The sequence below is a fragment of the Petromyzon marinus genome, chromosome 19 (genome assembly GCF_048934315.1).
Source record: "Petromyzon marinus isolate PM22_M1 ecotype Great Lakes invasive population chromosome 19, UKy_Petmar_22M1.pri1.0, whole genome shotgun sequence".
NCBI lineage: Eukaryota > Metazoa > Chordata > Hyperoartia > Petromyzontiformes > Petromyzontidae > Petromyzon > Petromyzon marinus.
In genome coordinates, this window is record NC_133685.1 from 4876952 (window position 1) to 4893541 (window position 16590).

The following is a 16590-nucleotide window of genomic DNA, read 5'->3' on the forward strand; positions in this document are numbered from 1 at the left end:
TGTATTGATAATTACAGGGAAAAAAAACAATTCCATACTCATGACTCTCACCTTCGGGCTTAGCCTTTGGAGGAACTTTCTCAAGCTCAACCTTTTCCAATGCTGGTTCTAGTTGGAAATACATAACAGCTATAAATTACCGTTCTGCCCCATTCACTTATTTTGTATCCGAAATTAGACTTTAAAATACGGAAGTTTTGTTAAATTTTTATCGAGCACGTGGCCTCAAGTGTCACTGGATGCCACGTCCGTGACTACGCTTATACGCAAAATCTCCGAAGCCGACCTTTAATTTGTATTTTTTTAACAAGTTGTACCAAAGGGAAAAAAATATGTGTGGTTTTGTTACTAAAAAAAACGAAGTAAAATATATTAAGCATATTCAATTCCACAAAAGAGGTACAACGTTCCCTGTAAGATGTGGCCTATATAATGCCAAGGCGGTGGTCATTATTCACCAAAACGCAATCAACCAACAACAATGCGTCTGCAACCTAGCTCCTCACCTTCATCGGGCTCTGGGATTGAGTGGAACTTGTCGATTTCAATATATTCTTGAGTACGCACTACCAAACAAAACCAACTGCATAAAAATCACTGGCAAAAAACACGACGGAAATATGAACAATATTTAAAATACCCGTGGTAACAGCAGTGCCGATAGATGGTATAGTAATGCGTTAAAAAGCAATCATGTACTGCTCACCTTCATATTTATGTACAAAAGATTCGTACTCTACACCTTCCATAGCCAGCTCTGACAAAGGCAACATGCAAATCTTTGATGAGACAGCACTAACCAATCACTCAACATTTGTTATATTAAATAAACTATGCAATGTGGAATGACATACAGTAATTTGAGACTAAACATGACAGCTTTATGAAATAATGAAGAAAAAAGCACGTGGCATTACATTTGTATCAACTAAACCATTTTTTATTTTACCAGGTAAGGCCCACTGAGCTGTTTCGCTCTTTTTCAGAAGCGACCTGGCCACAAATGATCGCTCAACGAAGTGGCTTATCATCTGGAAATGTAAAGCAACCATATTCTCTAAACGTGTGTTTCTAAATGTGGGGGAAAAACCCGGAGGACCCTGAGAAAAATCCACGCGACCACGGGGAGAACATGCAAACCCCAAATATGCATGTGTCAGGGTTACGATCGAACCGACGACCTCGTGTGTACCAGGCGAGGTATTAAACATATTGCCACCGCTTAAGAGTTTTATAGAATTGTTGTGTTCACAAAAAAAGTTAATGAAATGGGATAAAGAATGGAATCCTCTCAATGTTCACTTGCAGATACATGAGATATGCAATTGTGTTGACAAAGGCACCCAAAGCACACAATTTGCATTATCTGCAGGGCCTCACCTTCAGATTCGGGCTCAACAGAAACCTTCTGAGGTTCAACCTTTTTGAGAGCTTCCTCTGAAAAGATCAATTAAATTTTAGCCTCGGCACGTTGAACATTTATATGTGTATGCGTGTATGTGGTATGGAAATAATACAATTTATCTTGCAAAAAAAACAAGCCATAAATCTTAAAGCTTTCAAAAACAATGAGTGAGCGAATAATGGTTATAATAATGATAATGGTTATTTTATGGACTTAAGCATTGTTTTAGTTTGGGGACAAGCACAATTATCTGTACGTGTAAATGGAAAAAAAAATATCTCACGATGAAACTAAATTATATGAAAGGTTAAAAAAATGTTAAATGGCTATAACACACACAGTGTCTAAATCAGAGATGGTCACATATTCTGCAGTCCTTGAGCAATGTGACTGCCAACACTATTGCAGAATACGTGGTGGTGGTGGTGGTGTTAGAACATGGCACCTCATAGAGCATTCCATACTCCTCACCTTCTGGTTTAGGCTTTGGAGTAACCTTTTCAAGGATGATTTTTTCTACATCAGGTTCTGACAAAATGAATTCGCTAAGTCAATAACTTTAATTAAGAGGGCATTTTCACAAACATCGCATTGCATGTTACACTGCATTTTATAAATGGATAACTCCAGCGACTGAGCCAAGTGAATGGCACTTTCAAATGGTGGTAAAAAAAAATACAAAAACAGTAAAGCAATGGCCAGTTATCGACAAAAAATGCAAAGTATGCCCTCTGCAGTAAGTCTAGATAATATTATAATTTGTATGTACAATAAGTTTACTTTAGTGAGTTCTGACAGGCATCACAACAGACAGGAATACAAAACATGTTTCCAGATGCCTAACATTACAAAACAGACTATCAGAACACTAGCAAAAATGTCTTGCCAACAATTTGCATAGAAAAAATGTCAAGCAACAATGCACTCGTGCATGTGATAGGACGGGTGACTTCAGACAGACATTGCCTTGTGTTGGATCTCTTACCAAACACAAGTATGTCTAGGAGCCAACCCACCTCGTGGCTTTGCCTTTGGTGGAACTCTTTTTAACTCCACTTTTTCTTTTTTAGGTTCTATTATAAAAATGGGAATTTTTTTTCAATATAAAGTGTCAAATGTATTGATCATTGAAGCTATAAGGCATATACATTTCACAGTAAAAAAAGATATCACTCTTTAAAAAAAAGATGAACACAAAGGGCGGAGATGATCAATGGTGCGGTGAGAAATGACGCCGCGTGGCTGACAAGCCAACTCCTTTTTCAAAAAATAGCGACACGTTTACGTGTTGAGCTACATAATAAAACTGCATATCTGGGTTAAGGTTTCAGTGCAAACCTTCTAATAACCAACTCCTTCCCGAATATGACCTCACTGATTGCTATAGTACAGTATTCTGGGTAAGACATTTTAAAAATCACCTCCTGGTCCATATTTTGACGTCAACAATACGCATTTCTTTTCTCGTATAGCCACCTATTGGCCTTTCAAAATTATGTTGACCGACTGCATGTCTTACAATGTTGGTTTTTTTACACAAACAGCCCATCATTTACAGAAGAGAATGCTATTAAAATCAGGTAAAGAAGTTTTCTTTACCAAGTTTGACTGCTGATGAGTCCGCAAAAGGTGAAACTGGTTTCAAGTTTAGATATGTACAAACATGCTGCTGGTTTTGCAGAAATCTTGAAGGCCAATATGCCAACACGTGAAGATACATTTTATTTTGATGCAGGAATATGAATGTAAGGGAATTCTTTATATTCCATGCCTCATCGGCCTCTGGCAGACAAAGCTGGTGAAATGAGTAAATCACATCGAAGGATGACCCCCACAAGATGCACACCGCCAGTACCTTTTAACCTGAGCATGATGGAAATATTTCAGAAGGCACAGACAAATTTCACCCAAATATAGATGCGTGTAACCAAAAACAGAAAGTTATACTCGTGAACTGTGTTAATCCAGTGTCGTCAAGCCCAGTCGCATGAGATGCGCAGTGGAATGAAATGCTAGAATGAAAGTAAATCCGAAGCTACTGTATGTTACTCAGGTAAGCCAGGGCAATGATCTCCATGGGGCTAAAAACGACCCAAAATATGCATTTGCATTAGATAAGACTATCTAACACAAATGTCATATCTGTACTCCTTACCTTCAGGTTTAGGTTTAGCCTTGGATGGAACTTTACTAGGTACTTTCTGTGGCTCTACCACTTCCTTAGGGGGCTCTGACATACAAAATGCAATGAGGGCATTTAGAGCCGATAAGCTCAGGTAAGAGTAATACAAACACAATATATTGCAGCCATTCTCAATCCACCAAGGGACGAAGGCTTGCCCACACCATGTTGCGAGTTTATCACTTGGGAATTATGTGCGTTTGAGCAGTGTGTTCGTTTTCTCATGTGACACTGTTGTTTTTGTTCTGGTTTCTATTTTCTTCATAGCTGTTCAGCACTTTGCTTGTTTTGCTTTTGCCGTTTTTGCGAGCCGGGCCACTGTCGCGAGTGAGACTTTGCCTGGTCTCTCAAGTTATTTTCTCGTTAAACAAAATACACGTGGAACTGGGTGATTGTTTTTTTTTTTACCACCTCACTTCACCACATTAGTTAAGAGTGGATTGGTGAAGAGGGGCCAGGACCGGTTCAGATAACACTTGTCACTGATATTTGCCTTGGTGGTTTATTCTAACTCGGATTGCCAGGTATCAAGTGCAGCACGCTAACCACTCTACCACCGCTCCACCCAACCGCTTGTAGGAGATGTATAATACTAGAGTGCATCGAATAGCAAAAGTTAAAACAATATAGCAATTAATTGTATTTTAAGTATACTCTTATAAAGTATTAATCCGAATCATGGATAAATATGAACCCACACTAAGAGGTAGCTGCTAAGACCCAACACAAGACGGGCATTTGCAATGCCATATCTTTTTTTCCCACCTGGAGGTGGGAATAATATAAATATATATCCATATTTAACTGAACTATAACCTTTAATGCTATGTTCATCAAACTACAGTGCAAGTAAACATCTGGTTTTGGACTGATAATATGGGTTTTCTAAACCAGTAAGACAACTGCCACTCTTTGGCCAAGGCTATGTCTTTCACATCAATGCTACCTATAGATGGAATCTGTATGTTTAATAACGTATGAGTATAACATGGCACATAACAATCGCCACTTAAATTTGAAAAGATATTCATTAGACAAGTGGGAATTCATCATCATAATCATCATCATTATAAGCATCAGTCATTGTCTATCCAATGTGGATAAAGGCCTTCTCACGCCATCGCCATCCGTCAGTCATGCGACGCCACAATCCATCTCACTCCTGTACAATAACTAATCCCGTCGCTCCATCCCTGGCGTGAACAATTGACAAGAGAGGTGATGAAATGGCAGCTCAACGAGAAAATGCACACCACCGTGGAGATAGAGCGATGAAATCAGTTCACGTGCAGGATTGAGATCGACTTTTGCATTACAGGATCATTCGGGGTGGTCAAAGCATAAGGAGGGCTTCATCCAGCAGTGGATAAACATGCTTGATACCTAGGATGTCGCATTCAATTAAGCACCCAGCCGACTTGTGTTATAGATTATTCTGCATTTGTTATCTAAGACACAAGTGAGGGTAGCTTTCTGAAAACTTGCTTCGTCAATTAGAGACTAAAAACCAAGAGTTGTGAATTATAGACACATCTACTTCCATCTTTAGAATAAACGACTTTATCCCCAAATAGTGATTATGATAATTCTTATAATAAAAAAACACATTTGCATTCATATTCAACACAAAGACCGTATCAAGAACCTTAATTTCGGGCATTTTGAATGGACATTATGAAGTTCAACGTTTGGTCCTTTTTGCTAAACTAAACCTATTATCTCTCTACGTGACAATTTTATTTTTAAAGAACTGTGTTTCATTTAATATATGAGGACATCTGATAAATAAATATTAAATCTTGAAGAAAATATTGCTTTGTTTGGGAAAATACACCCCAAAACAAATACAATATTCATATCCCTCACCTAAGGGTTCTGGTTTTGCAGATATCCTTTCAAGTTCAGCTTTTTTTCTAGCAGGCTCTGGTGAGACAATTTATTAAGAAAATTACAAGGTCAAAAGTACCTCAATTTACCTCTTTCTATATATCCATAGATAACATAGTTAATCACCTCGTAATTGTATATCATGTGCATTATTTTAAAACAGACATTAAACGCAAATGCGAGAATTTCTCAATGTCACCATAAACATGTGTATTTGTGTTGTGTAAAAACAACGACAACACAAAACACATGTTAACCCTCACCTTCAGCCTCAGTTTTTGGAGGAACTTTGGTGGGTTCCACTTTATCCTCAGCGAGCACTGTGAGAAGGTTTGGGTACGATTATATTATAGAAGACTATTTTTGGGAAAAATAAGACTTAGGTGCGTAAAAATGCGTCGATAAATTAGTTTAAAGAATGATCACTTATTTAAGCCTCACAATACATGCATGGAATCATACATATTAAAATGCATTATTTAAAGATTATGAAAATTATCTGATCCTTTGTTATATTTGGGCTTAATGGAGTAAACAAAATGACAAATGAGACGGACATTTTTTAGAAATCATACAAATGAGATGTGTTTTTTTACATGTAATAATAATGGGTTATTAAATAGAATCATAGACGGAAATTTTTTAGAAATCATACAAATGAGATGTGTTTTTTAAAATGTAATAATAATGGGTTATTAAATAGAATCATAAACCTGAGCCATGACAATCAATACCATCATTACATGCCTACTTCACAGCGAGCTAGATGGCCCGAATGGCCCCCTCACATTTATAATCTTTCTTTTGCTCTTATTATGTATTCATCTTTCTAATAATATCTCACACTTGTGGACAGCTTGGATAAAACCCCATACGTGAAGAATGTCAGGTGATTAAAGTAATTTGCGTTCATTTGTGATTGTGTGCTTAGAACAAGATTGTGCACAATTTCAGATTTACATAGACAACTGTAAAAAAAAAGAGTCACGTGGTACACAGAGCCTTACAATTTCCTCCGTGTGTTTGTTTATGCGAGTATAAATACATCTATAATATTCATATATACCATGTGAACATATATATAATATTAATACACACACAGAAACTTGTGTGTGTGTGTGTGCGCGCATATTAGCACGCTCAGAAATTTCAGACTGAAAATATACGTAACAGTAATTATTTAAATAACATCACGATAAGCGATTAAAAGGTAATCGATCACATGATGAATGAAGTTAAGTGAAGTTTCAGTGGTAATGGGATGATATGTCCAAAGGTTAGCGACACCCATTACACACTTGGTATATAGCTGTTGGGTACATTGTCGACTTCCTTTACCCAACGCAAAGATATGTCTTTGTGTTTGAAACTATGGTATAGTTTTTTCAACACAAACAACATATCAACCCTCACCTTCTGTTTTAGACTCTGGTGGAACCTGATCAAGTTGCACTCTTTCAACCTCTGGTTCTGCTAAATAAAACATTGAGACCAGTAGCTATGATTGTAACCAGCGCCGGAAGTGGTATGTTTCATCAACGATAAATGTGTTGTTTAATTCCAATTGATCACACATTGTGTTATAAAACAAATTCTAGCAGTGTGTTCAGTGTACCTTCTGTTCTCAGTTTAACCGGAACCTTCTTAAGTTCAACCCTTTCAGCAGGGGGTTCTGATGGAGGAAATTGGCCAAATGACCAATTAATATACGTACAAAGTAATTTATCTGGATACCAAAGTCACGTGGTACACAGAGCCCTACATTGTAAAAAAAAATGGGTGAATGAACTTACTATACGATTTACTAAAATAAAATATACATCGATCCATTTATAGATACCCCACTCATTTATAACAACTCTAATTTCTAACGACCTCGGCTTATGCATTACTGACTTTTGCATGCAACTCACACTGGCTATGTTGGACAAACGGTGTCACGGAGAAGGTTAAGAATAAGTGTGTTGAGATTTATGGGGCGACATGAAAAAAAATATGCATTCTATAATTATCCTGAATCTTTTAAGTAGGGTATCTATATATGGATCATTCTGTACTTTATAATAAAAAAAACTGTGATTAAACGGACATTTATTTCCCATATAGTGCTCACTGTACTGCATGCAATCGGACTAGTTATAGTGCAAATTGATTACTGCTGTGGATTCATTTCTTGAGGTTGACGGAAAATGCCGGGTACAGCATAGAACCTCCATAGCTTTTAACCGAATTCTTACAATAAAGCAATGCAGCCTATACATGATTTCTGCAGCTAAATGCGGGACACTAACGCATATCAAACGTGTATTCTTAAGGAACCCACAATAAGATATGTGTTTGTTTGAAAAAAAAATTCCAAAGACAAACAACATATCTGCAGTTCTCACCTTCCGGTCTAGCCTTTGCAGGAACCTTCTTAAGTTCTGTTTTTTCTTCAGCAGGTTCTAACGAACAAATAAAGACGTGAAAACAATTTCTATCCGATTTAAAAATAAATACTCACAGTGGACGTACTTAGACAAAGGTAAGTTTGGTATTTTTGTTGTTGTCTGTCCAATACAATAATATTAAATTCGAGCACGTTCCGATAGATTGTATTGCTTATCAGAGGTTTAATTGGAGAAAATGGAACAAGCTCGTAACATCTTTATATAAAAACAACACGCGCTAAGAATTCATTCTTACAATTTGATAATGACACGTTAACCTCAGCGCAAGTATCCAAGACAACAAAATTTATTAATTATTTAACATTTTCATTTTCACTCATTGTAAAATATTGCATTGCATTTGTAAAGCGTTACAAACACAAACACAATATCTGGAAATCTTTACCTTCTTTTTTAGCCTTGGGAGGAACCTTTTTAATTGCCACTTTTTCTTCAGCAGGTTCTAATAAAGCAAACAATTAGGGGTTACTTCTATCCCACTTGCTGCAGAAAAATCATGTAGATGCCATTAAATATATTTCAATTAAAATGGTATTAAATAAATAGAGAGCGAGAGCTATTTCCATTGGATGACAATGAGAAATGTATCACTTTGATGATGTATTATAGGTGTCGCATTCTTGGCCTAACTAAAATTATAATTGCATAAATCATACAAAAATAAAAGTTCACATTGTCACCAATATTAATGGCCAAAGATAACAAATTTTCATGCCTGCCGTGTCATAATTAAATGTATCACATCTCCTACGTACATTCAGAAATGTTTCCCACTAAAACAAGTACAATTGTAATATTAACACACATAGGATATGTGTTTGGTTTGAACTTTATTTCAAACACAAACTCCATATCTTAGCTCTTCACCTTCTGCTCGCGCCTTGGGAGGGACCTTCTTTAGATCTACTTTCTCTTCAGCAGGTTCTAATGGGCAAAATCGTTTTTTTTTCTTCAGAAAATGTAATTGTAAAGTAAAAAATATATATATGATATATAACTATAATTAAAGCTATACATGTGAAGGCAGTGTGAAAGCAAACGGCATGAATCAAAGCATTTTATAAATATCCCAAATGCATTTCTCAACGTTCAGTGTATCGAAGTGCTAAACACAATAGTTACAAATGAATTCTGATTTGAGCTGGGGAATTGAAGCGGTGTCCTTTGCACGTAAATTGAGCCTGCTTGATGTGGTGTAATTCCCTTCTTTTTCAGTTTTTCAGTTTATTTATTTTGGTATAGCCCTTGAATCGGGTGCAACCACAGCAAACAAAAAAACTAAAACACGAACAAGAAAAACATCTTGGCTACAGCTCCTCCATAGAATATATACAACAAAAATTATCCCAACTTAAAGGGAGCACGGTGCCGTGGAATCAGGTTGTAATTTGTAAAATGGTGGCACCATGCACGGGTGAGCATACTGATATCGCATGAACACATTTTCTAAATAGTCTACGTTTCATTACTTTATCACTGAAAAATGGTGGTTTAAAGCACCCGTTATTTCAAGATACGTGTTTGCGTTGAAGGTTACTCCAAACACAAACTTCATATCTCCTCACCTTCTGGTCTAGCCTTGGAAGGAACCTTCTTGAGTTCTACTTTTTCCTCAGGAGGTTCTAATGAGTAAAATTGAAATACAGCTATAATTATTTGTTTCACGAACCCCTCATAAAGCTATACACAAGATGCATGCTTTCCTATCAAGCATTGTTTCCAAACAGCTAAACGAATGCTGATTTGTAAACCACCTCTTCTAACGAACGGTGACTAAACAAAGCCCACATTTAATGAAATTAAAGTCGCCTATAAAAGTAGTTTTGAGTCACCCACAATAAGATATGAGCTTGTTTTGAAAGTTACTTCAAACCCAAACTCCGCATCTGAAGTGTGCACTTTTCTGGTCTAGCCTTGTACATTCTTCTCTTCAGTTGGTTGTAGTAAGCATAATTTTTCTTCCACAGATTTTTTTTTAAGATAATATATTTTCCAAAAATTCTAATGTATTTGAATTAATGGGCTATCAATATCAAACTTTGTTTTCACAATGAAATATAATGACACATTGTACAGTTTCATAGCAAATACCATTATCCATATTTGTTTTTCCAGTTATACCACGTGGTAGTAGCTTCATGCCAAAATTCTTGTCGTAAATCCCCCACCACCCAATCACATTGTCACATTTACAAAGGTATTATTTACACGTGCTAATGTATTGATCATATGTTCTGGCCAATAAAGCTCCGCAACGGTGCATTAAGACTTTTTATGACTGAATGTAACATCAACATATTACGTTTTTCTCAAACTGCTTTACGTACTAAACTTGACCACCAACAAAGTTCACAGCTGTACTCACATATTAACAAAGGGTAAAGGCACTGAACCTAATTTCTATAAATCTTTTATCCAGCATTCCAGTATACCTTGTAACAGATAATCTACACATCACAGTTTACAAATCATAATGTAATTCACTCAAGATAAGATACAAGTTTGTTTTGATAAGTAAATCAAACACAAACTCCATATCTGAACATCTCACCTTCTGCTCTCGCCTTAGGAGGAACCTTCTTAGGTGCTACTTTTTCTTCGGCAGGTTCTAACAAGCAACAATTTGGGGTCGAAATGTGTTTTTCTGCTAATCATAATAACGTGTGCAGCCTTGGCATATGTAAAATAGTATTATACTCCAAAATGCATGTTCAAAGGGACGTGGCATATTTTTTTAAGGATAATATCCAAACATTATCAACATGTCTGACAGATTTCCCAACGTCAACAATGTAAACTTAAAGCAAAGTTGAATACGTATATTGAATAACTATCCATGCAGAAGTTCATAAAGGCTAAGGCATGCATAGCCAAAATTCGTCAGCCGATAAGCGACGCAAATAATGTGACGTAACTATTGTGAATAAGCACCAATTTCAAGATATGTGTTTGTTTTGAAGGCGACTCCAAAAACAAACTCCATATCCAATCTACTCACCTTCCGGTCTAGCCTTTGCAGGAACCTTCTTAAGTTCTGGTTTTTCTTCAGCAGGTTCTATTGAGCAAAACATTTCAGGATAAAATTTATTTTAGTTTTTAGTCCTTTTTTTCTCATGAGATATATTTAAAGGACAGTTTCTGGGTACAATTCACAGGTCAGCAGAATGCCACTTAAGCCTCGTGGAATACTCTCGTCCGCATATTAATGCTTTCGAACTAAGGTTGAAAGCATTCATTCATGAACTTTGTTCACTCGAGTTTGTAGCATGGGTTCATGATAACTCTGATATAAAAAAAACATCCAGAATGAATAACATTTTTAGTCTAAAGTTGTGTTACGATTCGGGTCTTCCCCTTTGGACAACCAAGCAAATTGATTCAAAGGTGGGCCAAAACTGTGCAGCAATACAAAAAAAATCAGCAATAATGAGAAAGCGACGACGTTACGCGACATGCAAGTGATATTCTCCCTATGATGCCATGACGTTACGATGTCATCTCGCAACGTCACACATCTTGCACTCTGTGACGTCCTCTAAATTTGCGACTTAAGATGGTAAATTTTGATTTAAAGCTTTCGTGACTGCAGGGATTCATATTCTTGGTTCTTTCGGTGAAGTCACGTAGAAGGGAAACAATAGAATAATAAAAATATAAAACAATAAAATTCTCACGACGTTTCGACTGCAACACAAGCAATCATCATCAGGTGTGAAAACCACAGCAAATTTTATTTTATTGTTTCCCTTCTACGTGACTTTACCGAAAGAACAAATAATCAGATGGTAAAGTTAATATTGATCGTTAAACGCTGTACCTTTGAGGACAAACTCACGTTGGTTAGCATTATAGATCAAGGCATATGCATGCTTTTTCTTCCTCGTTTCCATTATGATCTGCCAGGTTTCAGTGGCCCGCAGCCAACGTTTGAACTGTGTTTTCTGAATAATTAATTGATGTGACCTTGTCGTATTTCACAGCGGCTATTCCATGCGGTATCACCGACCGGCAAACTCACTTGGATTCGAACAAATGAAGTGGAATGACCTTTTTCTCAGTGATACTTTGAGTATCACATTTGTATGTGTGTGCCGTGAACTTCTTTCGCACCTTACGTAGCCAACCATGCTATCGGAGGTGCCAATTTAGGAATGAGCAATTTCCTAAATAGCATAAAAGATGCTGTATTATCGGGCATGTCACCTTAATATGAAAACCAAATGTCGTAATTTTAGAAATGAAAATGGAATGAAACAATTGTTAAATCCACGCAACTCTAAGATATGGATCGCTTTATGGAAGATATTCCAAAACAATATCATATCTGTGAGAGCCACCTTCTGGTTTTGGCTTGGAAGGAACCTTCTTAAGTTGTACTTTCTCTTCTGGTATTTCTAATGAGCAAAATTGACATCAATATGCTTCCCCTTCATAGCAATAGCAATCATTAATAAATGATTTAGGAAAAATCGTTGATCAAAACAGATGGCAGTCTTGTTGGAAGTAAAAATATACAATATTGTCGAATTATGAAATTACGAACATACTTGCAAGTCAGGCACTCTGCTACTCCTGATGCAATTAGCTGGCTCAACCACTTCAATGTAAAATTATAGTCGTTGCTCTGCATCAACATCAGCCATATGAATAAAAATACTCCATTGCGAGTGTTAACCCTGACCAAATAAAGTGTTGTTAAAAAATAACTCAAGCATGATCAATATGTGACCAACCGTTACCGGTCCTACGTCATTGAGATATTAGATCTATGTCGCCCTACCAGGAACTTTAGCTGAAACACAATCAGATATTGATTGCACCCACTGTAAGATATATAATATCATATTTCACTGTATTAAGATACTCGGTTATTTCTATTATAACATCAAGACTGAAGGAGATAAAGTAGGTCAATAGAAGCCTCGAGTTTCCCATTAGACATTACTTGGGGCATAATCATGAACACAATAAAGTAGGATAACCTATCAAGATTGACTAATCTTCACATACCCATAAAACCCCACCAATTTATATGTGTTTGTTTTGAAAGTCACTTCAAAACACAAACCACATATCTGAACTCTTTACCTTCTGGTTTAGGTTTGGAGGAAACATTTTTGAATTCTACTTTTTCTTCAGCAGGTTCTAACCAATAAAATTGAGCGGAAGATGTTACTTTTATTCTCAGACTGCCAGTCATAGTGCTATTGTGTTATCTTACACATACCATCCTGTGACAAGTTGTCTCGAAAACAATTTGACTTTGAATATAAGGTGGTTTATTGACGTGAATGGAAGGTGGGCGTGGTGGTGCAGTAGTTAGCGCACTGCGCGATGAACCCAGCAAACCCCAGTCCAATTCCCTCCCATGGTCAGCCTAATTGGCTCGTGATATCTCCACTGGTCGTGGGCCTCCACTTTATCCACCCACAGTGAGCAACATGGTGAAATATGGTCAAAACAACTCCAAGGAACAAACAGTTCATGAAATCCTTCATCTAGCAGCATGTTGACAAAAGGCTGCACATTATTAAGATAAACTTGCTGGATGTATATTAGGACTCTTTCCCATTACAATATTGAAGTTAACATGAAAAGAAAAAGTTGCCAATCAAATTTTATACACAGTGCTGACATCCTATCGAATTGAATACGGCCATAATCGAATGAAATTTGACTTTTAGTTAAAATAATTACATTTTGATTCACTCATTGAAAGATATGGATTGCTGAATGGATGTAATTCCAAGGACAACTCCATATTTGCAATGTTCACCTTCTGGTTTAGGCTTGAGAGGAGCTTTCTTAAATTGTACTTTCTCTTCAAGGGATTCTAAACAAAACCTTTTTTTTCATTCCAGTGCAATGACTACCAAATTTAGCATTGCAAAAACCTTACATAAGAGTACACTTTGCATGACAGACAACACGAAAAAATGTTAACAGTTATCCCAAAGGCAATGGTCTTCAGTAGGAAAGGACAGGTTGGAATATATACTGTAGCTGCGATTTAGACCAATGAAAAGCAGATGGACATTGTAAACTTGACACAGGGTTACTTTTTGGTGAACAACCACTTACCTTGTGGCTACTCCGTGCATCATTCCCATTGTTTCTCCACAATATGATAAACTACATACATTTTAATAGATTTTTGTCATTTTGGTGATCGACGTTACTCTCGCAAACGAGATTATGTTGTGGTCTCTTGAGTTCTCACCTGGTTAAAAAAAGTAAACTCGAAAGTACTTTGGAACTTTAGAAAAACAACTGCATATTCAATGGCCCTACTGGAAGACGGGATTTTTATTTTAATGTGCCTCCAAACACCCGTCTCTTACCTTCTGGTTTAGCCTTGGCAGGGACCTTCTTAAGACCAACCTTTTCTTCAGCATGTTCTGAAAAACAACATTTGGAACGTCATTTTTTTTTATTCAAAACATACTCGCAAGCAGGTACAACATTTTTTTTGCATGTGGCGTCTTACATTTCAACGTATATCCTTGCAGTTGTAAAAAAACAAATTATAATTGATTTAATCCATGAAAGCAGTGACTTTTATATTAACTGAATAACTGCTAAAAAAATAGTTTGCTGAATTTAAAATAACATTTATTTGCAATAAAAACCAATATTATGTAAAAAGTAGTTCACAATTCACCCAAGAAAAGATATGGTTTGGTTTGTGAAAGTTATTCCAAACTCCAAATCCATATCTGCAATATCACCTTCAGGTTTAGCCTTAGGGGGAGCCTTCTTAAATGGTACTTTTTCTTCAGTGGGTTCTAAAGAAAATACCACAATTGGTTAATCAATTATATCTTCGTCATATTATTATGATCCCATTTAGCAAGGTACCTGCCTATTTTATAAGGCAGATTCATGGTGTGTGAGCACAGCAATAACAAAAATAAGACATAATATAAGAATAGGTTTTCCCCTTTTTTTCTGGCAACAAAACAGATGTTAAGATGTTAAAACACCAAACTGAAAGCTTTTGCAAGGAATCATGTCTGCATTAACCACAATACTTGTGGTTGCCAGAAAAAAGGGGAAAACCTATTCTTATATTTTGACACTGGCAAAGGAGGTTCCAAGACATCAATATATCAATATAGCTGAGAACGAGTACAAACAAGGTATTCATCAGCCATAAACAAAACACACGTACATCAAAAGCAATTAAAAGAGTCATATTCTGCTCAATTAACACCTGTTTTCTGGGAAAGTGGAGGTCATTGAATGTACACATCACTTGTTTGGTTTTATCAATACACTTTGGCATAAACTATTTTATTTATAACTTCACCGCATCCCAAATATAACTCACGACAGGATATGTGTTTGATTTGAAGGCCACACTTCAAACGCGAACTCCATATCCCACAGAGCCTCACCTTCTGCTCTAGCCTTGGCAGGTATTTTCTTAAGGTCTACTTTTTCTTCAGCAGGTTCTAATTGGCAAAATAGCAAAAAAATATATAGGTGTATATTCTAAACAAATGTACGAGTAAAATGTGTTTCAATATCTAACCGAAAATTACGAGGCCATCGTGAAAAAGAGAATTAGTAGAACTTTTCAGAGATGCTGGTAGCGGTGAAGCAAAAAATGTCCTGCCCCTGCCTAAAAAATAAACACTCATTATGTATAAACAACAGGAATTAGATGGATGTATTTATAGTAAAGATGTTACAATAATGGCATGCCATGTGTTTTAAAACAGCACGAGCATTAAATTAGAATAATTAGACCAATAACATATGTCATGTGATCTCCTAATGTCCACCAATTACATGAATTTTTATACGTACAATCGACACTGTATAAACAGTATGTAATTGTTCGAAGGTTACTGATGAAATACACATTTACACTCGTGGTAAAACTTCTTGCAGGATATGGATTTGTTCTTGGAATTCATTCCAAAACAGGATATGGATTTGTTCATGGAATTAATTCCAAAATGCAAAGTCCACATCAGAAGTGTTCACCTTCTGATTTAGATTTGGGAGGAGCCTTCTTAAGTTGTACTTTCTCTTCGGGAGGTTCTAACGAACAAAATGTATTCATTAAAGTGTTTTTCTTTTACTAGCTTGCCATAAACATATAATACTCCCAATGTTGTGTGTTTTGCAATACCTAACATCTCATGTTTTAAATCCCCAAAAATCTCAAATTGACAAATTTCGCATTTCCCCCCTCATAACATTCATTTTGACTTTTCTCATATTTGAAAATGAATGCATAAAAAGCTAAAATATGTGTTTGTTTTGACAGTTACGTCAACAACAGACTTCATATTTTAAATCGTCACCTTCTGGCCTAGCTTTTGGAGGAGCCTTCTTCAGCTCAACTTTTTCTTCACGAGGTTCTAACAAGAAGAAAATAATACAAGTTGAATTGAGTCCCAAAACATACAATACGAATAACTAGTATCAATATATACTTTTGGTTCCTTCTAGAGATAGACACCATCACACTCTGGGAGGCATTTGTAAATAAAACAGCAGACAAAACTTAATTCACACATTGTTAGATATTGGCATAGTTTTGGAAATAATTCCAAACCTAAATTCCATATCTAAACTTATCACCTTCTGCTCTAGGCCTAGGAGAAACTTTCTTGATTTCCACTTTTTCTTCAAAGGTTTCTAACAAAGAAATG

At 36.3% G+C, this 16590-nt stretch overlaps 1 protein-coding gene across 50 annotated transcripts in view; it reads right to left on the bottom strand.

Moving 5' to 3' along the window:
• Positions 1 to 16590, bottom strand: part of TTN (titin) — a 355181-nt gene that overhangs the window by 178295 nt on the left and 160296 nt on the right. For 36 of the 50 annotated variants that reach the window (XM_076067945.1, XM_076067951.1, XM_076067944.1 and 33 more), the window contains 25 exons: positions 16520 to 16576; positions 16240 to 16296; positions 15917 to 15973; positions 15322 to 15378; positions 14653 to 14709; positions 14266 to 14322; positions 13013 to 13069; positions 12262 to 12318; positions 10923 to 10979; positions 10476 to 10532; positions 9490 to 9546; positions 8792 to 8848; positions 8310 to 8366; positions 7862 to 7918; positions 7090 to 7146; positions 6888 to 6947; positions 5738 to 5794; positions 5454 to 5510; positions 3561 to 3635; positions 2422 to 2478; positions 1877 to 1933; positions 1381 to 1437; positions 707 to 757; positions 507 to 566; positions 52 to 108 (listed from right to left, as the gene is read on the bottom strand). In XM_076067945.1, coding sequence (XP_075924060.1) covers positions 52 to 108; positions 507 to 566; positions 707 to 757; positions 1381 to 1437; positions 1877 to 1933; positions 2422 to 2478; positions 3561 to 3635; positions 5454 to 5510; positions 5738 to 5794; positions 6888 to 6947; positions 7090 to 7146; positions 7862 to 7918; positions 8310 to 8366; positions 8792 to 8848; positions 9490 to 9546; positions 10476 to 10532; positions 10923 to 10979; positions 12262 to 12318; positions 13013 to 13069; positions 14266 to 14322; positions 14653 to 14709; positions 15322 to 15378; positions 15917 to 15973; positions 16240 to 16296; positions 16520 to 16576 — 1443 coding nt within the window. The remainder of the gene's footprint in view (positions 1 to 51; positions 109 to 506; positions 567 to 706; positions 758 to 1380; positions 1438 to 1876; positions 1934 to 2421; positions 2479 to 3560; positions 3636 to 5453; positions 5511 to 5737; positions 5795 to 6887; positions 6948 to 7089; positions 7147 to 7861; positions 7919 to 8309; positions 8367 to 8791; positions 8849 to 9489; positions 9547 to 10475; positions 10533 to 10922; positions 10980 to 12261; positions 12319 to 13012; positions 13070 to 14265; positions 14323 to 14652; positions 14710 to 15321; positions 15379 to 15916; positions 15974 to 16239; positions 16297 to 16519; positions 16577 to 16590) is intronic. The other 14 variants (XM_076067907.1, XM_076067926.1, XM_076067913.1 and 11 more) reach the window with 14 other exon arrangements.